At 41.2% G+C, this 24643-nt stretch overlaps 1 protein-coding gene across 1 annotated transcript in view; it reads right to left on the bottom strand.

Moving 5' to 3' along the window:
- Positions 1-24643, bottom strand: part of LOC115018633 (unconventional myosin-XVIIIa-like) — a 74020-nt gene that overhangs the window by 24842 nt on the left and 24535 nt on the right. The window contains 11 exon segments of the mRNA XM_029447737.1: positions 6261-6389; positions 8221-8286; positions 9412-9521; positions 10927-11152; positions 13897-14083; positions 14182-14341; positions 15463-15601; positions 17540-17626; positions 21230-21422; positions 21814-21904; positions 22741-22911. Coding sequence (XP_029303597.1) covers positions 6261-6389; positions 8221-8286; positions 9412-9521; positions 10927-11152; positions 13897-14083; positions 14182-14341; positions 15463-15601; positions 17540-17626; positions 21230-21422; positions 21814-21904; positions 22741-22911 — 1559 coding nt within the window.

The raw sequence follows: 24643 nt of genomic DNA, 5'->3' as shown, positions 1-24643 counted from the left end.
AATATCAATTTCTATTCTTGCATAAAATATAGAAATTCAAGCACTTTCCATGCCTATTCAAAAACTTTCAATGCCTTGATTTTCCCCCCCTCAAATTCGTAAACTTTCAAGGATTTCAAGGAACCATGGGAACCATGACACACACAGAGGAGGTTGAGGGGATTGTCATGTAATAACTTGTAACTGTTAATTGATCTTCCAACACAAATCAGTGCTTCATAATAAAGACAACCGAGATAATAATAACAATAGCTTTACTGCAGTGAATATTATATATGTCATTGTCAGTTTATCTGTATAGTAGATATAAAGTGATTTGATTGTTTAATACAATGTAACAAGTGTCTTATATCAAAAGATGATGTGAAGTGTATTTCAATTAGTCTGTGAGTTACGAAGGAAAATGTAAAGACGTTGACCCTGGTCTCCCCTACTGACTGGAATAAATGCTTTTCAGAACTCATCTACCGTTGCCATAACACCAGCACCACCGATAAACAATGTTTGCTCTTTTAATTCTCATGTTATATTGCCTGTGTATGGGCTCTCGCAGCTAACCAAGGACTTGCCAGCCTCCTCTGGAGAGTTTCTGCAGAATGCATTCCGAGGCTGGAAGCTCATTTTTGATTAATTAAATCAAACATGTTGGCAGCTAATTCCAAGTATTACACGATTTCCATGCTGCTTATGCACGAGGCTCTCCAGCAGCAGCAGATTACAGGAAAACCCAATTAGAGCAACGCAATTCTCAGCATCAGGTACATTTTGCCCTGAAGGTACTTTCTATGACCAATTAGAATTTGTCACACAGTGAAAGCCTAAACGTGGAGCAAAAATGCAGACAGAAGATTTAAACAGTCTCACTTGTCATATTTAGTCTAAAATGAATAGAAAACAAACAAAAGATTTTACCACATGAACACCATGGATAAACATGTTGGTATTCATATCACATTAAGAGGCAGTGACAGCTGTAAGACAGTGTGATGTAAATTAGGTTTGTGAGCCAAGATTAAGCCAAAAGCATGTTTTCATTCTCATCCTACATTTAAAAAATAATGCGTGTGTGTGTGTGTGTGTGTGTGTGTGTGTGTGTGCGTGTGTGTGTGTGTGTGTGTGTCTGCAGGCATGTCTGTATGTATGTAGGACATCTGAGTCCTGTGATATAAGATGGAGCACCGCCTGATGTCACTTTGATCCCACTTCTGAAGCGAACGCTTATATGCTCAGTTTCTGGGGATTTGTTCAACGTGATATAATGCCTTGCTTAAGGACAGCGGCTCTGATTATATGTTACGTGCATTTCAAAGTGTTGCCTTTGAAAAGTTTGGAATCTCCTGCAACAAAAGTTTGATTCATTACAGTCAGATGGCTAAGAGGACGTTCATGCTTTTAGGTTGTAAAAGGTCCTCTTTAGAAATAGGTAGCTATAGTTATTCTATATGAAGGGTTTGTTTTGTACATAACGCTGTATAATGGTTCAACCAGACTGACATTGAAAGGGCAGAAATAGTATCTTTCCTCTGAGCAACAGCTCAAAAACACATAGAAGACGTCAGTGGTAAAATAAATCTGAAGCTCAGCATCACAAATAGCTTTAGCAAAGCTATTCTTTAAACTTCACAAACAAAAGGAAGTTAGTCTCGGGTTACCACTATTGGAATTGGATCAGGGAATCTCAGCTGAACCTACTATGGACGGACTAATCACAGTTAAAACCTCAATCTAACCACTGGGTAGACTGCAGAGGGCCCAAAGAAAAACTGTAGGGATGCAGGATATTAACTGTTTTCAGTCGATACCGATAACCAACAATTGTCTGCTTCTCATAATTTCACATTTTAAAAAGAAGTTCATAGCCTGGAGTTTATAACTGTGTCATGGTCCCATCTGTATCCCTAGTGTTTTCTGTCTCTTTGTGTGTGTGTATGTGTGTGTGTGTGTATGTGGCATGGGCGAGGCCAAAGACTTCAGCCGCTGATCTCATTCAACCCATCAACTCCAATCTGCTCACCTGTCTACAATCAACTCATCCCAGCACAGTTTATCTACCTTGGTCTTCCAGCCACTCATCGTCAGATTGCTACCCCGGTAGCTTAGATCTCGGCCGCTCAGTATATACGCTATCTGAGTTTACTTTGCATTTTATGTATAACCTGTTGTCTTGCTCTTTCCAGGATCACTGCATAACTTGTCGCTCAACTCCTGCCTGCCCGTCTGCCTGCCTGCTTTACCATTTTTCTCTCACCATCTGCCTACTGGAGAGTATTGAATAAATAAACTATTTAAATTTACTCCGTTTCCAGAGTCTAGTGTTCTGCGCCTGGGTCTCCTCTGGACGTACCCATAACAAACTGTTTAGTTTTTGTATTGCAAATTGCAATGATATAAATAAATATTGACAATTTTCTGGACTGGAAAACAAATTCAAAATCCAACAGTATAACTAACAGGAAGTAATTTCATTTTTCTTCTATTTAAAATGTAAATGATACATTTGTTGCCTAAATTATTGAGCTTTTATCTCTGTTTAAATAGTCTTCCTAACTGTTACTTACTAAAATATGTAAAGGATAGACACTTTACATATATTATGTTCCTCATACCAATGCAGAGCCCATCCACGCCTTTACAATAGGGAGATATTTATGTTTCTTCGATGTGGGTTTGCATTTTTCAAATGAATGAGAAATCCTGTAGAATCCCAAGATATGAAAAAGTTATATCTTATAATTCCGTGAGCTGTGTTGCAATGAAGGAAAGATGAATAGGCGTAGTATTACGAGGCTAAAGCTAGCTTATACTTGCTGCTTTACACAATAACTAAAGAAGAGACATTTCTAGGGTACCCGAAGGACAAAACTCTTAACGCAGTGGATGCCTGCTGGGGCAAAAGAAAACTGACTTTTCAAATGTCAGGTTGTCCCTTTGAGGAGACAGTTGAATAAAGGAGAAAAGAATTATATGGTTTTGTCCTTTAATGTCACATGAGCTAGGCACAGTTTCACAAGGTTAACATGCCAGGCAATATCAATCGAGGGAACTTTTCTGACACATCCATATACATCAACCAGCAAGTGTCTGAGAGACTTCACCAGAACTCATCACTGTTACAGAGGCAAAGTATCATCTGCTGTACCGGCTATGACTGGATACTTTCAACAGAGCAAGATGGAACGCAGCCCTAACAATATTCACAAAGGGGTAACAGGGCAACAGCAAAAGCGCAAGTGGATATTATTATACGATGATTAGTCTACGATTAAATAGCAACACACTGTAAATCAAGGAGAGAAGGGCTGATGAAAATCACTCCACAGCCCTGCTTCTGTTCCATTACTCTGGTGTCGACTAATTGAATCAGGAATAATAAAAAGATAATGAAATTCAGACAGAAAAAATAGCCTTTCAGGTAATCATTGCAAGAAGATACTTTACACCACACAGGTAATAGTTGAATAGTAATACATCTAGCATACTGTGGTGGCTTGAGCAGCAGTTGGAGAAAAAAAGGGGAAAGCAAGTGAAAGCAAATTAGATTTGGCACTGCTCCTCACTTCGGATTCCTCGACAGCGCACATTTCCCATCTCAATCTGACACTTAACTGCAGACCTACTAATGTTAAAAGCAACTATATATGATATGTCAAATCATTCCAAATATTGGAAAGACTTGAGTTTTATAATGCATGACTGCATTTAAGTGCAGTGCATACCTGTACCTGGCTACTGTATGCCGACACTGAATCAGAATGGGCCGTGCACTGTATGTTTAGAAGCATACGACACGTAGTAAACCAGAAAGCCACGCAAAGGACTGTAACACAAATACGCACAAATGATGCTCAAGTGAGTAACGCAAGGCAAATATTCACTTTGCGTTTGGGGTGAACACAGCATAAGCCATACAAGCACAGTGTGTAAAGTGTAAAATGGACATATGACATATATTTTGTACTAACTTGAGATAACTGCTGGCAGTAGCTTCATATTTACCATAAAGACATTACAGTGGCATCAATCTTCGTCTGACTCTGGGCAAAATATTATGTATATTTCCATAAATTTTGAAATGTTGTTTGTGTGTGAGTGCCCTGTTGTGGTCAAGTAAAGGTTTTTTGATTGAATTGAATTGAATTTAGTGTAGTTTTTTTATTAAAACTGGGAATGACAATAAAAGTAATAAGCATAATGATGCTCGCAGTTTAAATAAGACTTTCCACTGGATCATCCTATCGCCATGACGTGATAGAATATGCGGTCACATCCAATCACATTCACAATTGTATGTTACGTCTTACCTCGCTCTACGTTGAGGTCGAGAGAAATAAAATGAAAATGAAGTCTCATCTTTCTATTATAGATGCATTTGCGGGAGATAGGGGTTAGATGGGGGCAGAGGGAAAACATTGCCTCTTTGCTAATGACTTTTGTAATTCCACAGTTGCCTAGCAATTCTGAACGTTCCTCGCTGTTGATTTACTTCAAGTTCTGGCAGATTATGAAGCACCAGGCTCTTAGCCCGCTCCACTGTGTGAACGATGACTTATGAAGTTAATCAAGAAAATACATTGGCCTCACTTGGTTCCCAATTTTCAATCTTATGGTAAAAACAGTAATAACAGAAGAGAGCTGGAAGTCAAGTAATATAAAAGGTCATATTGATTTACGTCATCGCAAAGATGACAATTTAATAGTTTTACTGGCATCATACACACGATATCTCCTCACTAACAGCGTGTCATACTGGATGGAGAGCAGCAATGTTGATTCTGCTTGTGCTGGTTCATCACTAGCCAGCTGAAGCGGCACATTCACTTAAATAGTAATCACAGAAAAGGAGAAGGACTGCAGGGCTCCATACATCACAAGAGGACATGTATGAGGTCCAGAGAGATGGACCCATCACACGCTGGGAGAAAAATGGAAGATGGGTGGAGCAGATGGCTGTATGAGTCAGCAGTATGTTTTATAAGGCTGCATTTAAAGGGAGCAGTTTGATAAAATGTAACAGAAATGGACGTGTCACTATCAAATATCCCCCTGGGAGAGCTGATTGGATGGATTACAGAACAGGACGAAGGGGTAAGGGCAATAGATTTAGAGAACACATTCATAATTAGTTGAAGATTTACAGCAGAGCTGGTTAGATCTACCCAGAGAGCAGAGCAAACAGGCACTGAAATTAGCTCTGGACAAGAAACTCTAAACTCCTGCGGACTCTTAGGCAACAAGGTCTCTGGGGCTCACATTCCTCATCTACTTTATTCAAAAAGAAGGGGGGAAATGAGCTAAGCAGCAAAATGGACCTTGATACTTACTCACTTTGGCAAGAATCACATTTATTTTAGCATTGGTAACTTGAGTCTTGCCACATATTTAAGTGAATTAATTAGATTTTTCTTTAATTTATTCAGATGGTGATTTGAATAGAATTTGGGATAAATAAATAATTGTATCCTTATTTCATAAAATGTTTAAGTTTGAGGCAGTGATTCTAATTAAATACACGTTTTATCAAATTCAGCAAACATTTCCTCGCAGTATACTAGCTGGTGTGCGCTGAAAACAAATCTGGTGTTTATAGACAGCCCTGGCTCTGTAAATGGGAAACTAACAAAGTGGCTGTTTATTTCTTTTTTACATTCGAAGCTTCTATTGAGGTTTTGGAATGAAGCTTCGAATGTCTGTTAACACAGGTGCGTACCTCCCTTTGTGTGCGGCAAGCAGGGCAAAGAGTTTTTTAACCACAGTGAAAATGTTGTTTTTGAAAGGCTAAAGGCCAACAAAGCAGAATATTTAGTTGAAAAAATAATTTTTTTTTTTCAATGGATGTTGACTTTTGGACTGAGGACTGAAACAATTACCGGTACAGAGTAGAGGACCGCCGCGATGCTCGCTGTGTGTGTGTGTGTTGTTGAGAGGGGAAGGTGGAAGGTGGACAAATGCTGGCAAAGTTTTTACAAGTTCATTTATAATAATTTGAATGTCAATGTCTTGATTGAATCTTTGAAGCTTCAAACTATTCGGTGACGCCCTACGAGCCACACAACACTATTCGAGCAGGGGAAAGGCCATTGACGTATAAAGAGAAAGGCAGTGGGAGCAAGAGGGACAGTAAGTTAAATCCAGCACCTGCTAACGTTATGAATGAGCACCGACGGAATTGCAGACTCCAATTATAATATAATCTTGGTGTCGGTTTACACTCGCTTTAATTCAAGACTAAGTGGTTCTTATCATCGTGACATCTTGCCTACCTTCCTCTTCTTGAAGGCTTGTCGTGCCAGGTAGCCCCTACAGGCAGCTTGGAACAGTGTGAAATTACGCTTGGTCTGCTCGTCCCTCTGTTCCTCCAGTTTAGCCAAGGTGCCGGCTCTGAAGAACAACTAGAACAAAAAACAATACAATCAAGTCCACTCATTAGCAAAGTATACAATTATTGAGAGATCATGTAATGCTTATTTTAGCCATGGGGAAATTGGATTTAGAGACCCTGCTTTAGTGTGAAGCACAAGAGCAAAATATAAACAGAACAGAGTAAAAAAAAAAAAAGTAAATAAGTGCACTGAAGCAGTAAATCAATAATACGCAGCGTAATCCATGGACAAGTGAGTGTTATCTAAGTGAGAGAGCTGTGATTAAGTTATTATCTGGGACAATCGGCCTTGTCTGTTTCTAATCTAGGCCAAAGGTAAAACACAGGTAAACAGCCGATATAAAGCATATCACGTCACGGCCTGTCTGTACCGCAGAGGGATTAGGCACTGTGACTGCATTCCAGACATGATGGCAGCAAGCTATTAAAATGGATGGATGGAGGACTGGCTCCATCCAAGGTCTCGATACACAAGTCCCAATGCTTTATAAATTACCATGTGTGAGTTGTTAACAAAGCAGAAGCTGGAAATGATTGAGCAGCTTTAGTAGGGGAATCTGCAAACCAGCAGGGAGGAGTGATGCATTCAATGACATCAGTCAATCCTTCTCGTAGCACCTTCCATGACACCCATAAGGCGTTATAAAAAGAATATAACTATGGAAACTATAATACACTATGATACTTGCAAAACAAATGTCAGTGAGTGACCAGCAATTATAAAGTATTATGATACTGGGCTTTATAATGCGTTATGATTGTAGCTCTAAAGCATTATGGATATGTATGAGTACTTCTAACTTTGATTATACATAGCTATAAGCAGATTCTAAAGCATTATAAGTATGTTTGTAATGCATTATAGAAAGTATTAGTGCAATGTGTTGCAACAATTGAGCAGCTTTAGTAGTGGTATCTCCAAACCAGCAGGGAGGAGCGATGCATTCAATGACATCAGTGAATATGACTTTTTAAACTGCTTAGTGGGGTTTGAGCTGAAGCTATTGGTCATTATCAGACACGTGTAGTACTTTCTAAGATTGTATATGCTGTTTTTAGGACACGTGGCTATCTCTAATGGCAGATCCTGACAAAAGCCGTGATTCCACTGCTGTCAGGTTATAAAGAGCTGGTATAATTGGCATGCAAGTGAGACAGGTTGCTAGGGTGCCACTGGAATGCTTTATAAATGGCCAACTGTGCTTGTCTACTTCTGAGCCCATTTCACACTCCAAAGTGTGGCACCATGTGACGCTGGCTCCAAATCATTATTGTGGCATGTGTGTGGGTTTTTTTTTTTTAAAGGTGCCTGTACAGCTGCACATATCTGGGGGCACAAGTTCCACTCTTTTCCACATTATTGTTTCCTTTGATTTCCTTCCTGGGCTGATGGCCACTTTTCGGCTGATAGGATTATATCTCAGTGTGTCAGGCAGTGTTAACTGTGATTACTTTGCGACGAGCATGGGGAAAAACAAAGAGGGCCATCAGTTGTGAGAATTTGCTCTAATGATCTGAGAAGAAAAAGAATCACAGTAGTCGGTCAGGGTAGAGTAATGCCTTTCGGAAGACGGGAAGAAGGGGCAAGGCTTGGCAACTCTCCAAAAAAGGATGACAAATAACCTCAAAGAGGGACAGGGGTAATGCAAGACACACTCCCCCCAGACAGCAAGTGTATTTTTAAGTTTAAAAAAATCAAATACAAGGATAAAAAGAGCCTTGTACTTCAGCTCTGTGCTCAGAGCTTTAAGAGGAGTGAAACTGGCAGTGATTCACAGCAAAAGGTTTACTCAATCATTTTAAAGCTGCTTATTTGTTCGAGACGTGGCGGCATTACTTACCCTACTGAGACCCATGTGGTAGCTGCTCTTCTCCAAATCCAAGGACTCCAGTAGCTCCTCCACAGCCTGGGTAAAGGCACACATGTACACAAACATACACACACACTGAGTCTTTCAACTGCTGCATCCAGTGGGAACTTCTACTGACGCCGCAACACTTCAGTAGTCCACAGTTCCCCTAAGTTGCCATGCTGAACTAATGGTACAGTGCAGTTTCACATCCATTCCCGGCTGGATTTTGTTTTGAAAGTAAGTTAGTAAGCATGGGAAAAGTTTGGCTCCCCAAAACCACCCAACCACAAACCAATTACAACATCTCCCCCCATAATCCACCTGCTCCTGGCATATTCCTCATGACCCCTCTGGTGTTCATGGAACTTTGAACGCATATAGCCGATGCAGAAGTACACCATCAGCCTGCCTGCAGCCTCTCCCTGTCCATCTACTGGCCTGTATACTGTAGGTGTATTGTTGTCTCAGCCTCCTCTCTCTACTTGAGCCTCCAGCCGATCTAGATTACACCAGGAGAGGTTTGCCACTAGCACTGAGGGGCTTTTGTTTGCCAGCGTTTCCACAGAAACTCAGCCACAAAACACGGGCACAGGGGGAAAAAGAGCTTTTCACTCCCTTAACCCCATTCTTTCACTCTCTCTCTCATTTCTCTCAGGAAACAAACTTTTGTATTTTTCTTTTCTCTCTACAGCACTGCTTGTCTTGCAGAGGACCAATGCACCAATGCACAGCACGCCCTCATTGGTAGTTAACTTCTACGAATAAAAACTCACACTAAGCTTCTTCTTAAGGTTTTTTTTTCACAATCATTATTCAGAAAGACTAGAGAGGTAAAGCACCAGTACTGTTGAAACAACAGGGGAAACCCATGGCAGCTGGGTTCCAGTGCCCGGATTATAAAAAAGGATAAGTACATCTACTTGATTTTGTTGCTTTGAACGCAGTAAGCACATTCTAAGCCGCACTACCGATCTGCCTCTTTAACAGGCATGATACCGATAAGGTTAAGTTGATTAGATCACTACAATGGCTCTGATGAATGAGGTTTTATTTCTCTGTCAGTTGGCTGCTGACAAATCAGGGGAAGATGTAATGAAGCTGCCTCTTCACAACATTAATCTTCACTGCTCTTGGCCACTGGCGGAGCTGTACACTTTCCTTTCCCGTTGATTGACTCACTCTCTTCTCGTCCTTAACGATGTAATTCCTCCCGTGCTTCTTGGTGAGGTGCGGTGCCAGCACATCGAAGCGGCGGCGGAACTCAGAGAACACCATGTGATCGGGGTAACCTGTGAAGGTCGGCATAGAATAACGTTATTTTATTTTATTTATAACCTTTATTTTACCAGGATAGGTCTCATTGAGATTAAAAATCTCTTTTTCAAGAGCGTCCTGGCCAAGATAGGCAGCAGCACAGTTACAGACAAAACAATCACAACACAATCACAACATTAATTAAAACATTTACAGACACAGCGGTCTGCTTCAATGTCTTTAAGAGTTGCTTTACGTCTGTTCAGAGAGACCAGCTCTCTGAGTTTCAGCTCATTCTGCAGCTGGTTCCAGGCAGCCGGAGCAGCGTAACTAAAAGCCCTTTTCCCAAGTTCTGTACGGACTTTTGGGACAGTTAGAAGAAACAAGTCCTCGGAGCAAAGCCGACATGGTCCTCTACATTTCCTACTAATGTAGATCCTTAGGTATTGTGGAAGAGCACCAAGAATAGCTTTATAAATAAAGATGTGCCAGTGTTTCAGTCTACGGGTGGTCAGGGAAGACCATCCAACACGAGCATATAAGGTGCAGTGGTGCATCAGGGTTTTGAGGTTTGTTATGAATCTCAGTGCCCCGTGGTAGACGGTATCCAGAGAGCTGAGGCACTGAGACGATGCATTCATATAAACAACATCTCCATAGTCCAGCACAGACAGAAACGTTGCAGAAACTAATCTCTTTCTGGCCTCGAAAGAAAAACAGGACTTGTTTCTAAAGTAAAAACCTAATTTTATTCTTAATTTTTTCAAAAGTTCTAAAATGTGAGGTTTAAAAGAAAGAGAATCGTCAATGATAATAACAAGATACTTGAACTGAGACACAGATTCAATCTCAGAATCCTCTGAAGTGGCGATAGCAGGAAGGTTCAAGTGTTTGGTTTTTGCTTTCGAGATCATCATGAGCTTCGTCTTTCCAGCATTTAAAACAATCACACAAATTACATTGTACAATGTTAAAAGCAGTGTGGAGCTGACAAAGAGCCTGATTTGGGGAGGATGCAGAGCAGTAAATTACTGTGTCATCAGCATAAAAATGGAAATTTGCATTTAAAACATTGTGATTAAGATTATTTATATAAATGATAAATAACAATGGTCCTACAACCGATCCCTGTGGCACACCCTTGGATACATTAAGAGAACTAGAAGTTATACCTTCTGCCCGCACACACTGTGAGTCTTTGTGACAATAAGGCATGATCTACTGTATCAAAAGCCTTGGATAAGTCAATAAAAAGTGCTGCACAATGTTCTCTATTGTCTAAGAAATGTATAAATCATTTACTACTTTTAAGGCGGCCGTTGTAGTGCTGTGTTTTTTCGTGAAACCAGATTGAAGGTCAGATAAAATACGTTAGACTCTGGAAATGTTTGTTATGTCTGTATTTCTATGCTTAGTATGTGAGTTAGGCCGCTGTCTTACCTTGCCTGTAGATCCGGAGAGCATCCAGCAGCTTGGAGCCACGAAGCTGAGCACGGAGGAGGGCTACATCTAGCTGCATTAAGCCGGGATCTCCAGTCTCCCCTTGAGCCTCACATTCCCCTGCTTTGAACAGGGATCCACTCAGAGCCTTGAGGCTATCTGCCTTGGGCAATATGCAGTGAACAAAGTGAATCCTGGACCTGCGTACCATGTCAAGGAGAGCATCCTGGAAAATACAGAGCAGGGTTAGGGACTCTGGTAGGCTGATGAAATATCTTCCTAAGACGTGTCAACACTTTACTTAAAGCAACCAATTGTTATGCATACTGGTTCTGACATGCACACGTTACAATATTACATTCAGTAAGTTTGTTTTAATACCCACATGCAGGTTATATCTAGCCTCCTAATTCTGCACGATGCTGTTGTCAAGTACTTTTGAACTCAGTAACTCTATGACAGTGCCCGAAGACAGATAATAAAACATTTAATTTTATCATTTTAATTTGTGAAGCAGTGGGGCCCAAACTGGGGCGGGGCTAGAAGTGTAATTCCAGCAGAGAAAATGTTCAGGTTTTGTTTATTCCCAGGGAGGTGGTAAACTTGCCATTTTTGAGCAGTGAGGCTTCTAAGGAGATGTGTTGAAAGCAATGAATACTGTGACACAGCAACACTTTAGAAAATGTCACTTTCAGTGTCACTTTTAATGCTTCCACTCTAAAAGTGACTAGTTCCTTATTTAATTATTTCAGTAAGATGTCACACACTAAAACTGCAGTTATGTTTTAATTACATATTACAGTTATAAATAAATGATATAGGAATACAAGCAAAGGAAGTGTTTGCATGTGTGTTTATGTGGGTGCATGAAGGTGGGGGGGCTTGAAAATATTTGCATCTACAAAAAGGGGTGTCCTGCAGAAAAGGTCTGGGAACTTCAAGTGTATGTGTGTGTTACTTTATCGTTACGTTTTTACACATTTGTGTTGAGAAACATTTTCATGTTGATTTATGTCCTTACGCATCTGTTTTTTCTGAAATATAATCTAAAAGTAATGATCCATATGTACATGTACATCTTTATAATGCCCCTATGAATAATATACAATGGGTTATTTTGGTAATGTTTAATAAAAAAAACAATCTCATCTGATTGTTCCTACTTTAATCCTAAATACCAGGTTTTAGCAGCAAACAGACCAGTATTTGTGGGAATTATTATATTGTATGAGTCCATACATCACAGTTAACATCCTTAAACATATCTTAAGCATCACTTATATGCCATAACAATGCCATGTGCAGATATTGCAGGAAAAAAAACGAGGTTTAGAAAATGATCCAGGGTTTTGCTGAATCATTCTTGTCAGGCAGTAAGGTTGGAAGCAAAATAGCTGCAGAACTGCTCTTATAGCACTCTAACACCAGACCTAATATCATTTTCAAATCTATCTCTGGCTGCAGCCCAAATACAGGCCTTCATCCCATCCATTTTCTTTAAAGCTATGTTGAGCAATTTGGGACTGCTATAGGGTCCAAAGTACACTACAATACAAATTCACAACTATGAGCCTTGACATCACATCACCCTGTCAAGTCCCCTCCTGTTACCAAACAGGAGCCGACTCATGAAACAAAGTGCAGACTGGGATGTTGATTCTAAGCGGCGACTCAACGAAAGAATTATGCTGCTTTTGCGGCCGCTATACCTTGTGCAAATAAGAACAAAAGAAACCCTGTAATTCTCAAAGTAGCCGCAAGGGATGAAATGTAACCCTAACTGCGCTGCCAAGCAAATAGAGTCTCGGCCCTCCTTGCGCTATTTGCACTTATTTAAATGGAATAATATGCATACATTTGGTGGAAAATTGGCCCCTTTCTATGCAAATGAGCCTCATTGCAAAAAAGAATCAGTGCTAATGCAGTTAAAGAGAAATTATTCTAATTAGTCATCAGAGAGTTGGCGGTAACTAAAATGCATTTATAAGGGGTGTTCGTTCAAACTCATTTATTATGGGATGCAGTGACAGTTGAGTCATGAAAAAAAAATGAATAAAGTTCCCCAAAAATATGAGAAAAAGTCTATTATGATAAAGTTATTACAGTAAACTGTATAAAACATGGACGTAGTCTCCTGTGACGTCACCCATGGGTTTCTCAAAAGTCAATGTTAAACTTAATGTGGGTGGCAACAACGTCTAACTCCGGGCTAATCCAAAAATGGGCAAAGAGGTGGATCATCGGTGGAGGTGAGGCCCCCGGTACAGTTATCATGGACGGAGAAATAAGCTATAAAGACCAAAATAGTTTTTTTGTTCCAGGCTGTAAACATGTTTATTTCTGCTGTAAAGTTGGCCATATTAACATGGGGGGGTATGAGTATTGCCTCACTTTTGGAGCCAGCCTCAAGTGGCCAAATGAGGACTTGCAGTTTTTGGCACTGTTGGGTTCAGCACCGGCGGTTGCTGCTGGGTTATTATATAAACAAACAATGTCGTCTCTTTCCCTCATTTCCCAAATCCTGGGATTACATTTCCCCTTTCCTCTCTTAGTTGCCTTCGGGATATTTGGATGGAATTGGTACTCTGAGAAGCCTCTCCTGACAAGACCTCTGGCTCAGGCTGAGTCTCATCTCTCACATCCAACGTATTAGCCTCAAGCATATTTCAACTTTGCCACATGGATAACCACAATCAGATGAAAAAAAGGGCAAATGGCACTCATCTGCAAAACTTTATGGGGGTGTTTGCGCTGTAATATCATTAGTGCAATATCTTTATTGAATCAGACCTTGAATTGGACAGGGCGGAAAGCGGGTGCAAGTAATGCTTAATTCATGGTGCTATCAGCTGCCACAATCCATTCTTTGTCAATTCGCCCCTCTGTGTCCTTGGCAATACGGGCACATGATGTTTTGGACAAACACATAAAAACAAAGTCTGACTGATTAGCTCCCTCCTCTCCTCTCACCACTTGAAGCTTTATCTGGATACACAGGGACTTCTTCTTGATAGCAGCCACCCCTGTGGTGAAACTCTTCCTCATGCTGGTAGCCCGTCTCAAGGACAGCTGGGAAACACCTTCAAGGCCCGCGACGGAACCGGACAGAACAGTGGCTCCAGCCACTCGGCTCATGAACAACGAGCTGATGATCTTCCTGCAAGATATACTCTACTTCAGCCTTAAGTTTTGTAAACAATCAACTAAAGACATACCTCTTGTGATACCCCCCTCCTCCTGCATGTGTTAGCTTACTTCTGGGAGTCCTGAAGGAGGCTTGCAGCATTGGTAGATGCAGGATTCTGCTTGGCGTAGTTCAGCCACCCGCAGGTGTCGTACTCCACCCAGTCAGTCCCGTGACTGTGGCCCAGCAGGAAATGATGATCCTTTTCACTCTTCAAGAGGAAAGTGTGACCTGATGCAAATGTAGGATGTAGTGTGAGATTCCCCGGCTCATTGTAAATATGCAGCGAGATGACATAAACAAGCAGGACTTCAGGACTTTAGGAAAGTGTGAAGGGTTTTTCAAAGATTCATCTTGTCGTGATTACTGTGGTATGCACAGGCTGTCACGAACCGACAAACTTTACTGATACAGGGATAATTAAAGACAATCTGTCCAACCTAGTTGTTCATGTGGTGCACATCAAAGACATATGGGTGATAAACTAGAGAGAAAGGCTCAGATCTGGCCTATATAGAGAGTAGATGAGAAGCTTTCAGCTGCTTTTCCAGAATTCTACAGAGTTCTATTAGTTTTGTTTCCATAAGCTGTCACCTTGACAAGTAACAGTTGTCAAGGTTTTTAGTAAAGTTTATTATATCGACATCAAGAGCCAACCCTCCACGATACAATACAGTTTACAAAAGGGAAGTCGTCATAGACCTTAGACTCAAAACATTTATAAAAAGATATTACGAAATGTCTCTATCTAAAATTAAACTTGTAGCAAGAGTTGGCAAATAGTGTGAAAGAGAGAGGAAATAATGATTCTTCAGTGTTTCTTTGATGCAGCTCGGCGGAAAACAGACGTCCCGGAGGGACTAAAGTAAGATCAAGTAAGATCCAGACGTTCAGGAGGTTTTTACCAGGATCCAAATTATCCGTAGAGTTCTCTCCTCTCCAAAACAAACGGACCGGGTGATTAAAACCAGTAAAAACACTGAATAAAGTAGTTTTACGTTAAAAATCAGTGTTTCTCTGAAGCTTCCACTAATTATTGCTCAGCTTGTTTTTCTGATAACTGAAGATCCGGATGTCCAATGACTAAAATCCTTCATGCGGTTAAAATATGTATTTAAAAACGACCTAAGATCTAAAAAGTGTATCGTATGTATTATACCTTTAAAAGATAGACTGGATCTTAAATGTTCCGTCCATTTCTCTAAAGACAGTAACCTGGAACGCTTGCCATGCTTTGTTTTAGCTTCAAGTTTTAGTTTATGCACACGTGTGTGTGTGTGTGTGTGTGTGTGTGTGTGTGTGTGTGTGTGTGTGTGTGTGTGTGTGTGTGTGTGTGTGTGTCCTCTCCTTGCCTTTACTCTCGCCCTCAGCAGGTCCATAGTAGCTAAAGAGACGTCCCAACAGGGTTTCCTCTGACCCCCCGGGCTGCAGCGCCTCCTCCTCCATCAGCCACAGCAGACCCCGTGCTTCATCTGTTCGCACTGTCCGTACCTGTCAAATAAACACGTTGCACTCAGACGCACACACGCATAGGTCCTTAGTACTATACTGTAGACACAAAATTATCTGTTTTACCTTGAATCATTTGTGAATGACAGTACATGAGAATAAAAGACTAGCTATAAAACATTTGCTGTAGACTGCGGCGATCACTGTACCTTTAACTAACTTTCCATTTTACCTAAAAGAAAACAGATACAAGTATTTGGTGTAGAAATAAATCTAAGAATATGGAAAGAAAACCATTTATAAGAAATAAAAGACAGTTCAATGTAATTAAAACTGAAGTAGATTAAGGAAAGGCTCTCCGATAAAAGTATGTTTTAAGTCAGTGTTTGCTTAAATATTCTGTTCTACTAACTGCCAGTGAAGAAGAGCGCTGCTCTGTATGTTTATACCCAGTATGAGCTGACAGGCCTGATAGTAATTATAGCATCAGAAATTAAAGTTTCAAAAGCATTTGTGGTCTCCACACCCTCCAGCAATCGCTGTGATAATGGCATCATCAACTTAGCTTTTCCTTATAATTGAAATGGAAACAAAAAAGAGCTCATGAATACGAGAGTGGCGGGGGGGGGGGAGAAAGGGATTAAAAAGTAATACAATTAGTTTACAATTAGTGTGAACACAGAGAAGAAAATAAAACCCACTCCAGCATTAATGATCATGGAATAAGTGCCTGGGAAGGTTTTTGTTGTGTCCATGTTTTACACAAACAAGTAAATGTAACTTTATGTATGTCTTTTTTTGCTCTTTAACTTTCTCCAGAGTACTATGTTTAAATGATAAACTACACTGACCAAAAATATAAACGTAGCACATGTTAGAGAGACCTTTTATTGAGAGCAGTCCTAAAGCACACCTGTGCAATAATCATGCTGTCTAATCAGCATCTTGATATGCCACACCTGTGAGGTGGATGGATTATCTCGGCAAAGCAGACGTGCTCACTAACACAGATTTAAACACATTTGTGAACAATATTTGAGAGAAATAGGCCTTTTGTGTACATAGAAAAAAGTATTGTAAGAATATTGGATATCAGCTCGTGAAAAATGGGAGCAAAAACAAAAGTGTTGCGTTTATATTTTTGGTTAGTGTATTTGTTCAAAGACATAGATTAAGCCGCTCTTGTTTTGTGGGTGACGATGAGCTCCAGGGAGAACGATCTCCACGCTGAAGTAGCCAGCTCCGTCGACATTGGCTGATGCCTGAATCCAGCCTGGGAACTTTGGTATCAGACTCACAAAACCAAAAACAGTTTTCAGCAGCTGTCAGGAAGTTAGACTGGAGACATCTTTATCAGCAGTGCACACTATGCTGACTTCAAATACAACATAGAGAATCAGTTTGGAAGAGACATATGACAACTATGAGGCTTGCAATGAATTGAGCATTAAAGCTGTTTGGGATAATGGACATCTGAGCTACAACGGGAGAATAAAGAATTCTGTGAGGGAAAAGAAGAAAACTGTCTTTTCATTCTAAGCAGCAGATCTTTTGAGTTGACTTTAGAAATGACTTTGAAGGATTAGTGTTTTTTTTCCCCCCTTTGGTTTTTAGTGTGATGTACTACAGTTCAATGCTTTTGTGGATACCTTAAAAAGTAAAGCACTCAAACCAAACACATTGGAATTATAACAAAGTGATCTATGACTCTCCAAACTCTGCCATTTCTGTTTCCATGGTGCAGATCACGGGCTGCAGAGGCCAAACATCGATTTTCTTCCTTGAAGTCAATTCTATAACCTTTATTTTCCTGCTCCTGCCCTCTCTTTTGAGCTTCTGCCAAACACCTTTCAATATTTAAAAACTCACACAAAGAAAACTTCTTAAGCTAAATGATGATATTTGTAGGGCTGAAAATATATCATGAAAGAGTTGCAAGTCTCTATGAAGACAACAGACACATGAAAACATTGAACTTACCAGTGCTTGACTTGAGGCCTGGTCTACCACTGCTACAGACAGGGAGGTGCTGGGCTCTGTGTCATCTAGAGCAAGCTCGATGTTCTCCTGGAGGAAGACAGGCAGATTGATAGACTATTTAATGGCTTATGATGATGCTAAATAAAAGAAACTGGAGATTTACTTTTTTTCTTTCTTTTTTGGAGCATGTATATAAAATGAACAATTTCCTGTTTTGGTCGTATTTCCTGTCCCTGTTGAGGTAGTAGTTTCAGATTACCCAGGAATTAGGGCTGTATCGAGGGTCCCATTAAATTTAAGATGTCAAAAAAATAAAGAAATAAAATCCTCAAACTAAATCCTCAATTTGAATAATGTTATTCATCTGATTAAATTAGTCAGTCTTTTTTTTTTACTAAATCAACATTCTTTATGAATACAACTCAATAGTGCACGCATTGGGGGAGAGCTTCAGAGAGAAAAAGGTTTTTTGACCTCTGTAAAAATGTTATTTTTGAAAGGCTAAACGCCAACAAATATGGATTTAAGCAGAATATTTTGTTAGATAAAAACATGTAGTGAGTTTGGGAAATGATTATATCTATCTTTTTCAAATAAATGTTAACTTTTGGACTTTCTTGAATTATTGGAAATGTTTGGATCCCGCGAGTCCCAAAGAATCCTACGCAGCCAACACTAATAATACTAGTGTAACCTAATCTTTATCTGCAACTGTGCACACATACAGTCTTTAAACAGAATAAATATTTTTTGCAATTGCGTGGAAGTTTGGGACAGTGCCTAGGGGGTGGCAGACCGGGGTGGTGGTTCCCCTATTTAAAAAGGGGGACCAGAGAGTGTGTGCCAACTACAGGGGTATCACACTTCTCAGTCTCCCTGGTAAAGTCTACTCCAAGGTACTGGAAAGGAGGGTTCGGCCGGTAGTCGAACCTCTGATTGAAGAGGAACAATGCGGATTCCGTCCTGGTCGTGGAACAACAGACCAACTCTTTACTCTTGCAAGGATCCTGGAGGGGGCCTGGGAGTACGCCCATCCGGTCTACATGTGTTTTGTGGATCTGGAGAAGGCGTATGACCGGGTCCCCCGGGTGATACTGTGGGAGGTGCTGCGGGAGTATGGGGTGAGGGGGTCACTTTTGAGGGCCATCCAATCCCTGTACGCCCAAAGCGAGAGTTGTGTCCGGATACTCGGCAGTAAGTCGGACTCGTTTCCCGTGAATGTTGGCCTCCGCCAGGGCTGCGCTTTATCACCAATCCTGTTCGTGATTTTCATGGATAGGATATCGAGGCGTAGTCGTGGAGGAGAGGGGTTGCAGTTCGGCGACCTGAGGATCTCATCGCTGCTCTTTGCAGATGATGTGGTCCTTATGGCATCATCGGTCTGTGACCTTCAACAGTCACTGGATCGGTTCGCAGCCGAGTGTGCAGCGGTTGGGATGAGGATCAGCACCTCCAAATCTGAGGCCATGGCTCTCAGCAGGAAACCGGTGGATTGCCTACTCCGGGTAGGGAATGAGCCATTACCCCAAGTGAAGGAGTTCAAGTACCTCGGGGTCTTGTTCGCGAGTGAGGGGACAATGGAGCGAGAGATTGGCCGGAGAATCGGAGCAGCGGGGGCGGTATTACAGTCACTTTACCACACCGTTGTGACGAAAAGAGAGCTGAGCCAGAAGGCAAAGCTCTCAATATACCGGTCGATCTTCGTTCCTACCCTCACCTATGGTCATGAAGGCTGGGTCATGACTGAAAGAACGAGATCACGGGTACAAGCGGCCGAAATGGGTTTTCTCAGACGGGTGGCTGGCGTCTCCCTAAGAGATAGGGTGAGAAGCTCAGCCATCCGTGAGAGACTCGGAGTAGAGCCGCTGCTCCTTTACGTTGAAAGGAGCCAGTTGAGGTGGTTCGGGCATCTAGTAAGGATGCCACCTGGGCGCCTCCCTAGGGAGGTGTTCCAGGCACGTCCAGCTGGGAGGAGACCCCGGGGAAGACCCAGGACTCGGTGGAGAGATTATATCTCCTCACTGGCCTGGGAACGCCTCAGGATCCCCCAATCGGAGCTGGAGGATGTGGCCCGGAGAAGGGAAGATTGGGGTCAGTAATTATTTAAACGGTTAATGTTAGTATAATAGTAGTAAACTGAACATCTTTGGGTTTTGAAACACTGGTCTCACAAAAGACATTTGAACGCTTCACCTGGGACAGTAGGATATTATAACATCTAACCTAATATCTAATTATATACAATATATACAATTAAAAAATAAAATAAAAACTCTGATTAATTCATAATAAAAAAAGAATCGTTCGTTGAAGCCTCGCCCCAAGTGCTGGGCCTTCTCCAGATGAGACAATAGAGATCAGCGCTGATCCCACAACTATGCACACAGGTGCCAGTGATCCAAGTAAAGTGCAGGCAGCCATAATTCCCAAGTATCTTTTAGATATTGAAATGAAAAAAAAAAAACAATGGCATATTTAATGTAAGAAAACTGAAAGCCACAACAAATCTATAATAATAACAAAAACGTTTGAGACTGTTTTTCCTATAGTTAAATGGAAAATGTCTGTTGCAGATAATAACTTTTCTGAGATAAGTGGAAATAAATACAGTAAATGACCTTCACACGAGCAGAACAGGCATAAAGCAGCTCACAGTGACAAAGTGCAAGCTGCACTGGGAATGTGGGAAAATGTTGGCGGTGCTAATAGTGTGGCTGTGACAGATGCCAGTGTTCCAGTTGACAGTGTGTGTGTGAAGTAGCCCAAATGAGTTTTGTTCTCTGCTGTGGAGAGTCAATGAGCAGAGTATATACAAAAACTATCCACACAGTTGCAGCACTCAACAGCATTTCATTTGGAAATATAAAGCATGTGCCTGTTGTGTGTATCACTGTTTAACCTGCCATTGTTAATACTGTGTGCTGTGTTAAATGAGGGTGACCCAGTTTCCAATGATAGTTTCACAGCTTCTTTTATTTTTAAGATGCACTGACAAGAGAGAATTACACTCCTCAGATTTATGCATTTATGCTTAATTTCGCTCCAATTCCCTTTCTCCCAGGCAGAGGATGTGGGTGTAAATGTGGGTGGGAAATTCCAGGATCCTTGTTCTCAGTATTAATTAGGATGTCTGCATAACTTTAGACTACTATTAGCCGAGTTTTGAATAAGGAGGATATTTGTTATATATTAAAGTTGGGACAGCAGTAATGGATGGATATATTTATGTTAGTGATGAAATAAATCTCTAATTTCTATTATCGTATATCTTAATTTCTTAGGCACAGTCGCCCAGTTGTAGTGTCCCGGCACTGCTAGCAAAACTCAAAGGAGGACAGAAAAAGAATAGTTCCTTCATCAGGGAGCAGCACCACTGCTGTGCAGCTGGGCGTGTCTCCCGAAGGCAGTCGTGAGTGACTTCACTTTGATCTCTGCAGAAGAGGTGAAGACTGGCATCGCTAATGAGAAGGTCTAACACATGAGCTACTTTGCCTTGTCACGGCTTGTGACAGGTGGGAGGGATAGTGTATCTGATGTGTGAGCACATGCGCTATTGGAGTTGATATATCTGGGAGAAAGCAGCAGACAAAGGGAGAGAGAGAGAAAGAGGTAGGAGTACAAAAGAGAGACAGTGAGAATGAGAATGAGTGTGTGTTTATGTGCGGTGCATAGCACTTCACGTGTCCTTACTTCTTTGTATCTCTCCAACTCCTGAACGAAGGTGCGCTGATAGAAGAGGGAATGCAGGCGTTCTTGAGTGTAGTTGTGGCATAGGTCCTCAAAGGTCGCACCGCATTCACGCTTAGCCAGTCTGGGGTTTTGAAAGCCTGGTGTGTCCACAATGAGCAGAGAGCACAAGGAGTGCTGGCTGGATTTCAAGGCCCTGAAGCACACAGGGCAAACACACACGCACATACACACTGAGATATTTGATACCACATGTTATTGATTGCACTCACTGCATATAACCCCTAGCTTTAACCTTAGCTCTCTCCACCACATCCCTAATTTTGACCCTCACTAAACATAATCCGTGTCCTATTCTAAAGCCTAAACCCAAGCCCTAAAGTGACTGACCGGGTTGTCTTATCATAGTTTTCAATGTGGGTTGGTAGGCTCTCAAGATACCCAAATGTATATGCACAAGCATTGAAACAAAATCATAATATTTCCCCTTTAAACTGTACACAAGGCATCCGCACGTTTCCATGCCAGAAACATGCCATCTGCAATTTGACAAAGCTTCAGAAAAGTGCTGGATCAAAAATACTAACCGGTTAATTAAAGAAATGAGGATGGTGAAGAGCTCCGAGTAAAGCCCAGCTGCCATGGCCTCTAAACAGTCCATGGCCGTAGCCTTGGATCCTGCAATGAGAGGCAGCCAGACACAAAGCAGATCAGAAATAGCCGGTTCACAAATCTCCATCAACAAGTAACATGCGAGCCAGTTGAATTAAAAGCTTGCCTTAAACTACGGTCACAACGTGTGTTTCTAAAAGGATTTTTACAAGCTGCATATTTGTGCATATGATGCCCAAAAGCAGGCTATTTCAAATTGCGTCTGAAATAGTCTCTGCAAAGCAGTGTCATTTGGGACTCAGGTGTTTCTGAATTGGTCAGATCAAACCGTGTCTCATGTCTGTGCCTAGCGGCAATGGCCACCTGTTAAACTATAATAATTCATACCACTATCACACAAAATAGTGAGTTTATGGTGCCTGAGGGATATTTCCATGTGCGCATACACACATCAACGACTGTATGTTCATGTGTAAGGGAGGGAAACACAGGAGAAGTGAAACAGAGGTCAATTCTGCCTATTCCTTCTGTGATTTTTAACTGCAACCCCATGCCCTTCAAAGTGTGTTGCAGTCTTGATGGCAGACAGAGGACCTGCACATGTGAAAAATCAATGTGAGGCAATTATGATTTCAAGGACAACGAATGAAGAGCAGATCCAAAATTGCTTGTCCCGACACAGTGTGTGTACTTATCTGTCAATAGCCATTGTAAAGCTGCGGTATTCATTACTAAGATAAGCTTTACTTTCTCCAGAGCATGCAATTTCCCTGCAGTGATGAGCAGAGGCGTGTGTGTGTGTGTGTGTGTGTGTGTACAGAGCGAGAGTGACAAAGAGAGAACGGGGGCGGCTGTGAGGAATGAAGAGGAAAGTGTCTGTTGGTAAAATGTCTATGGAGTACCTGAATCTGCGGTGCCATTTTCGTCACAAGCCTGGCGGATGGAGCTGGCTCTGGGCAGGGTGCCCTTGGCCTGGTGCTTGAAGATGGAGGAGGAGAGCTCCTCCAGGGTGCAGCCCAGCAGGTAGGCTGCCTTCTGGGCCCACTCATGACGTGCAAATTGTTTCCTGCCAGCTGAGACACGTGCATAAAAAACCTCCATTAGCCATTCTGCCAACCACCCGAGGCACATGGCTAGCTTTGTGACAAGTCTTTCTCTGACAGGGTAGGATTATGTCTCTGGTCAAGCTGACACTGACACAGCTGGTGAGAACATGCATTAAAAGCATGCTCAAAATGTGAGTGGCTTGAATATATGTAGCTACAATTTAAAAAAGACATATTCACTAGCTTCAATAACTACTCTTTCATGTTCAAAAGAGTTAAAATCCCACCTTTTATTGTGTTGAGAATAAAAGCAAAAAGTATTATTAGAGGCCACAATTAATCTATTTACATAAAGACCTCTGTTGGGAAGCACAAGTTTCTATTTAATCTAGTGGCTGAGTGATGGAAACATGCCGATTAAGCATTAAGTGTTGGAAGTATCTTCTAAGACTTGAGAGGAACTGGGCGATTTGACACAAAGAGCAGTGGGCTCTATCTTTGTCATCAGCGCTGCAGAAGCCCTGCATACTTTTCTCCATGATAAGCAGGATGGTTGTAAAGACAAGTACAGACGTTTAAATATTTGCTTTGATAGCCAGTACAATTATTTAAATTCCAGTAGTAAAACATCAAAAAGAGGAAATTGGGTTTGCCAATATATCTGAATATTACTGAATCAAACTTAAAAAATGAGTTTATTTTTTAAATACATATGTATAATATTTGCCCTTAAAATAATCCAGACTCACAGTGTGATAAGCCTTTTTTTCTATCTACACTTGTGAAGCGTTGACAGTACGGTATACAGGACAAAGCCGGTTCATTTCAGGTGGTCCCTGTAATTAGTTTTGGTGGATTAGAGACCAGTGCTGCCCTCTTGTGTTACGCCATGAAGCTGCACTGCCAATGCACATTTTGGATTGTGTGTCATAGTCCAGCACAAACTAATTCCTTTTTTAATGGTCCAGAATATGATTAGAGTATGTATTTAATTAACACATTCAATACTTCTTCAGAAAGACAAAATCTAATTGCCATCAATGTGTCAACTCTTTGGCATAACTTTTATCCCATCATGCATTGCTTCTTCATGAGAACCGACCGTGTGTTTAACGGGGAAACAGCAGTTTCTAAGTTCCTAAATCCCCCAGTAATTTGCAGGACAGAGCGTAGTTGTTTAGTGTCTGTACCATGGGACGATAATAATTGCTGAATGTTCCTGGATGGCGTAAGACTTCCATCAAAAAGATTGGCAGCCGGGAACTGACAATAATTTGGCAAGCTGTATAACTGACTGGCAGAGAGTGAAGAGCGATTAAACATGTCAAAAGCACAAAATACAAAGAGTTACTGCCTCCATAAATTCCCTATGATATGTATAATATCCTAATATATTGTGTTTGTGACCTGCTAACACAGAAAGTCATCAAGTCAAGTAGCATTGCAAACACATTTGCATTGCTTAGTACAGTGTAATTCCATCCTTGCCTGCTGTTCTTAAGCAAGGGCCTTTTATACTTGAGGGAAAAAAAGCTAAGCTCACGAGTAATACAAATCTTTTTGACAGCATCATCACAGCATTTTCAAATGGCAGCTACTTCATTTTAAAATAAAAGTTGAATGCTGTGGGAGGCAGATCTATTACTTTAGAGCAAAAAAAAGACTTTCTTACATTAAGTTTCATCATTCAAAAAGGCTTCAGACAGGAGCAAATCCTCATGTTTAAGAGGACTGCTGTTCCCATTAGTCCTCGGGTGTG

Source organism: Cottoperca gobio, chromosome 14 (genome assembly GCF_900634415.1).
Source record: "Cottoperca gobio chromosome 14, fCotGob3.1, whole genome shotgun sequence".
Lineage (NCBI taxonomy): Eukaryota > Metazoa > Chordata > Actinopteri > Perciformes > Bovichtidae > Cottoperca > Cottoperca gobio.
This window is presented reverse-complemented; position numbering and strand designations above follow the sequence as displayed.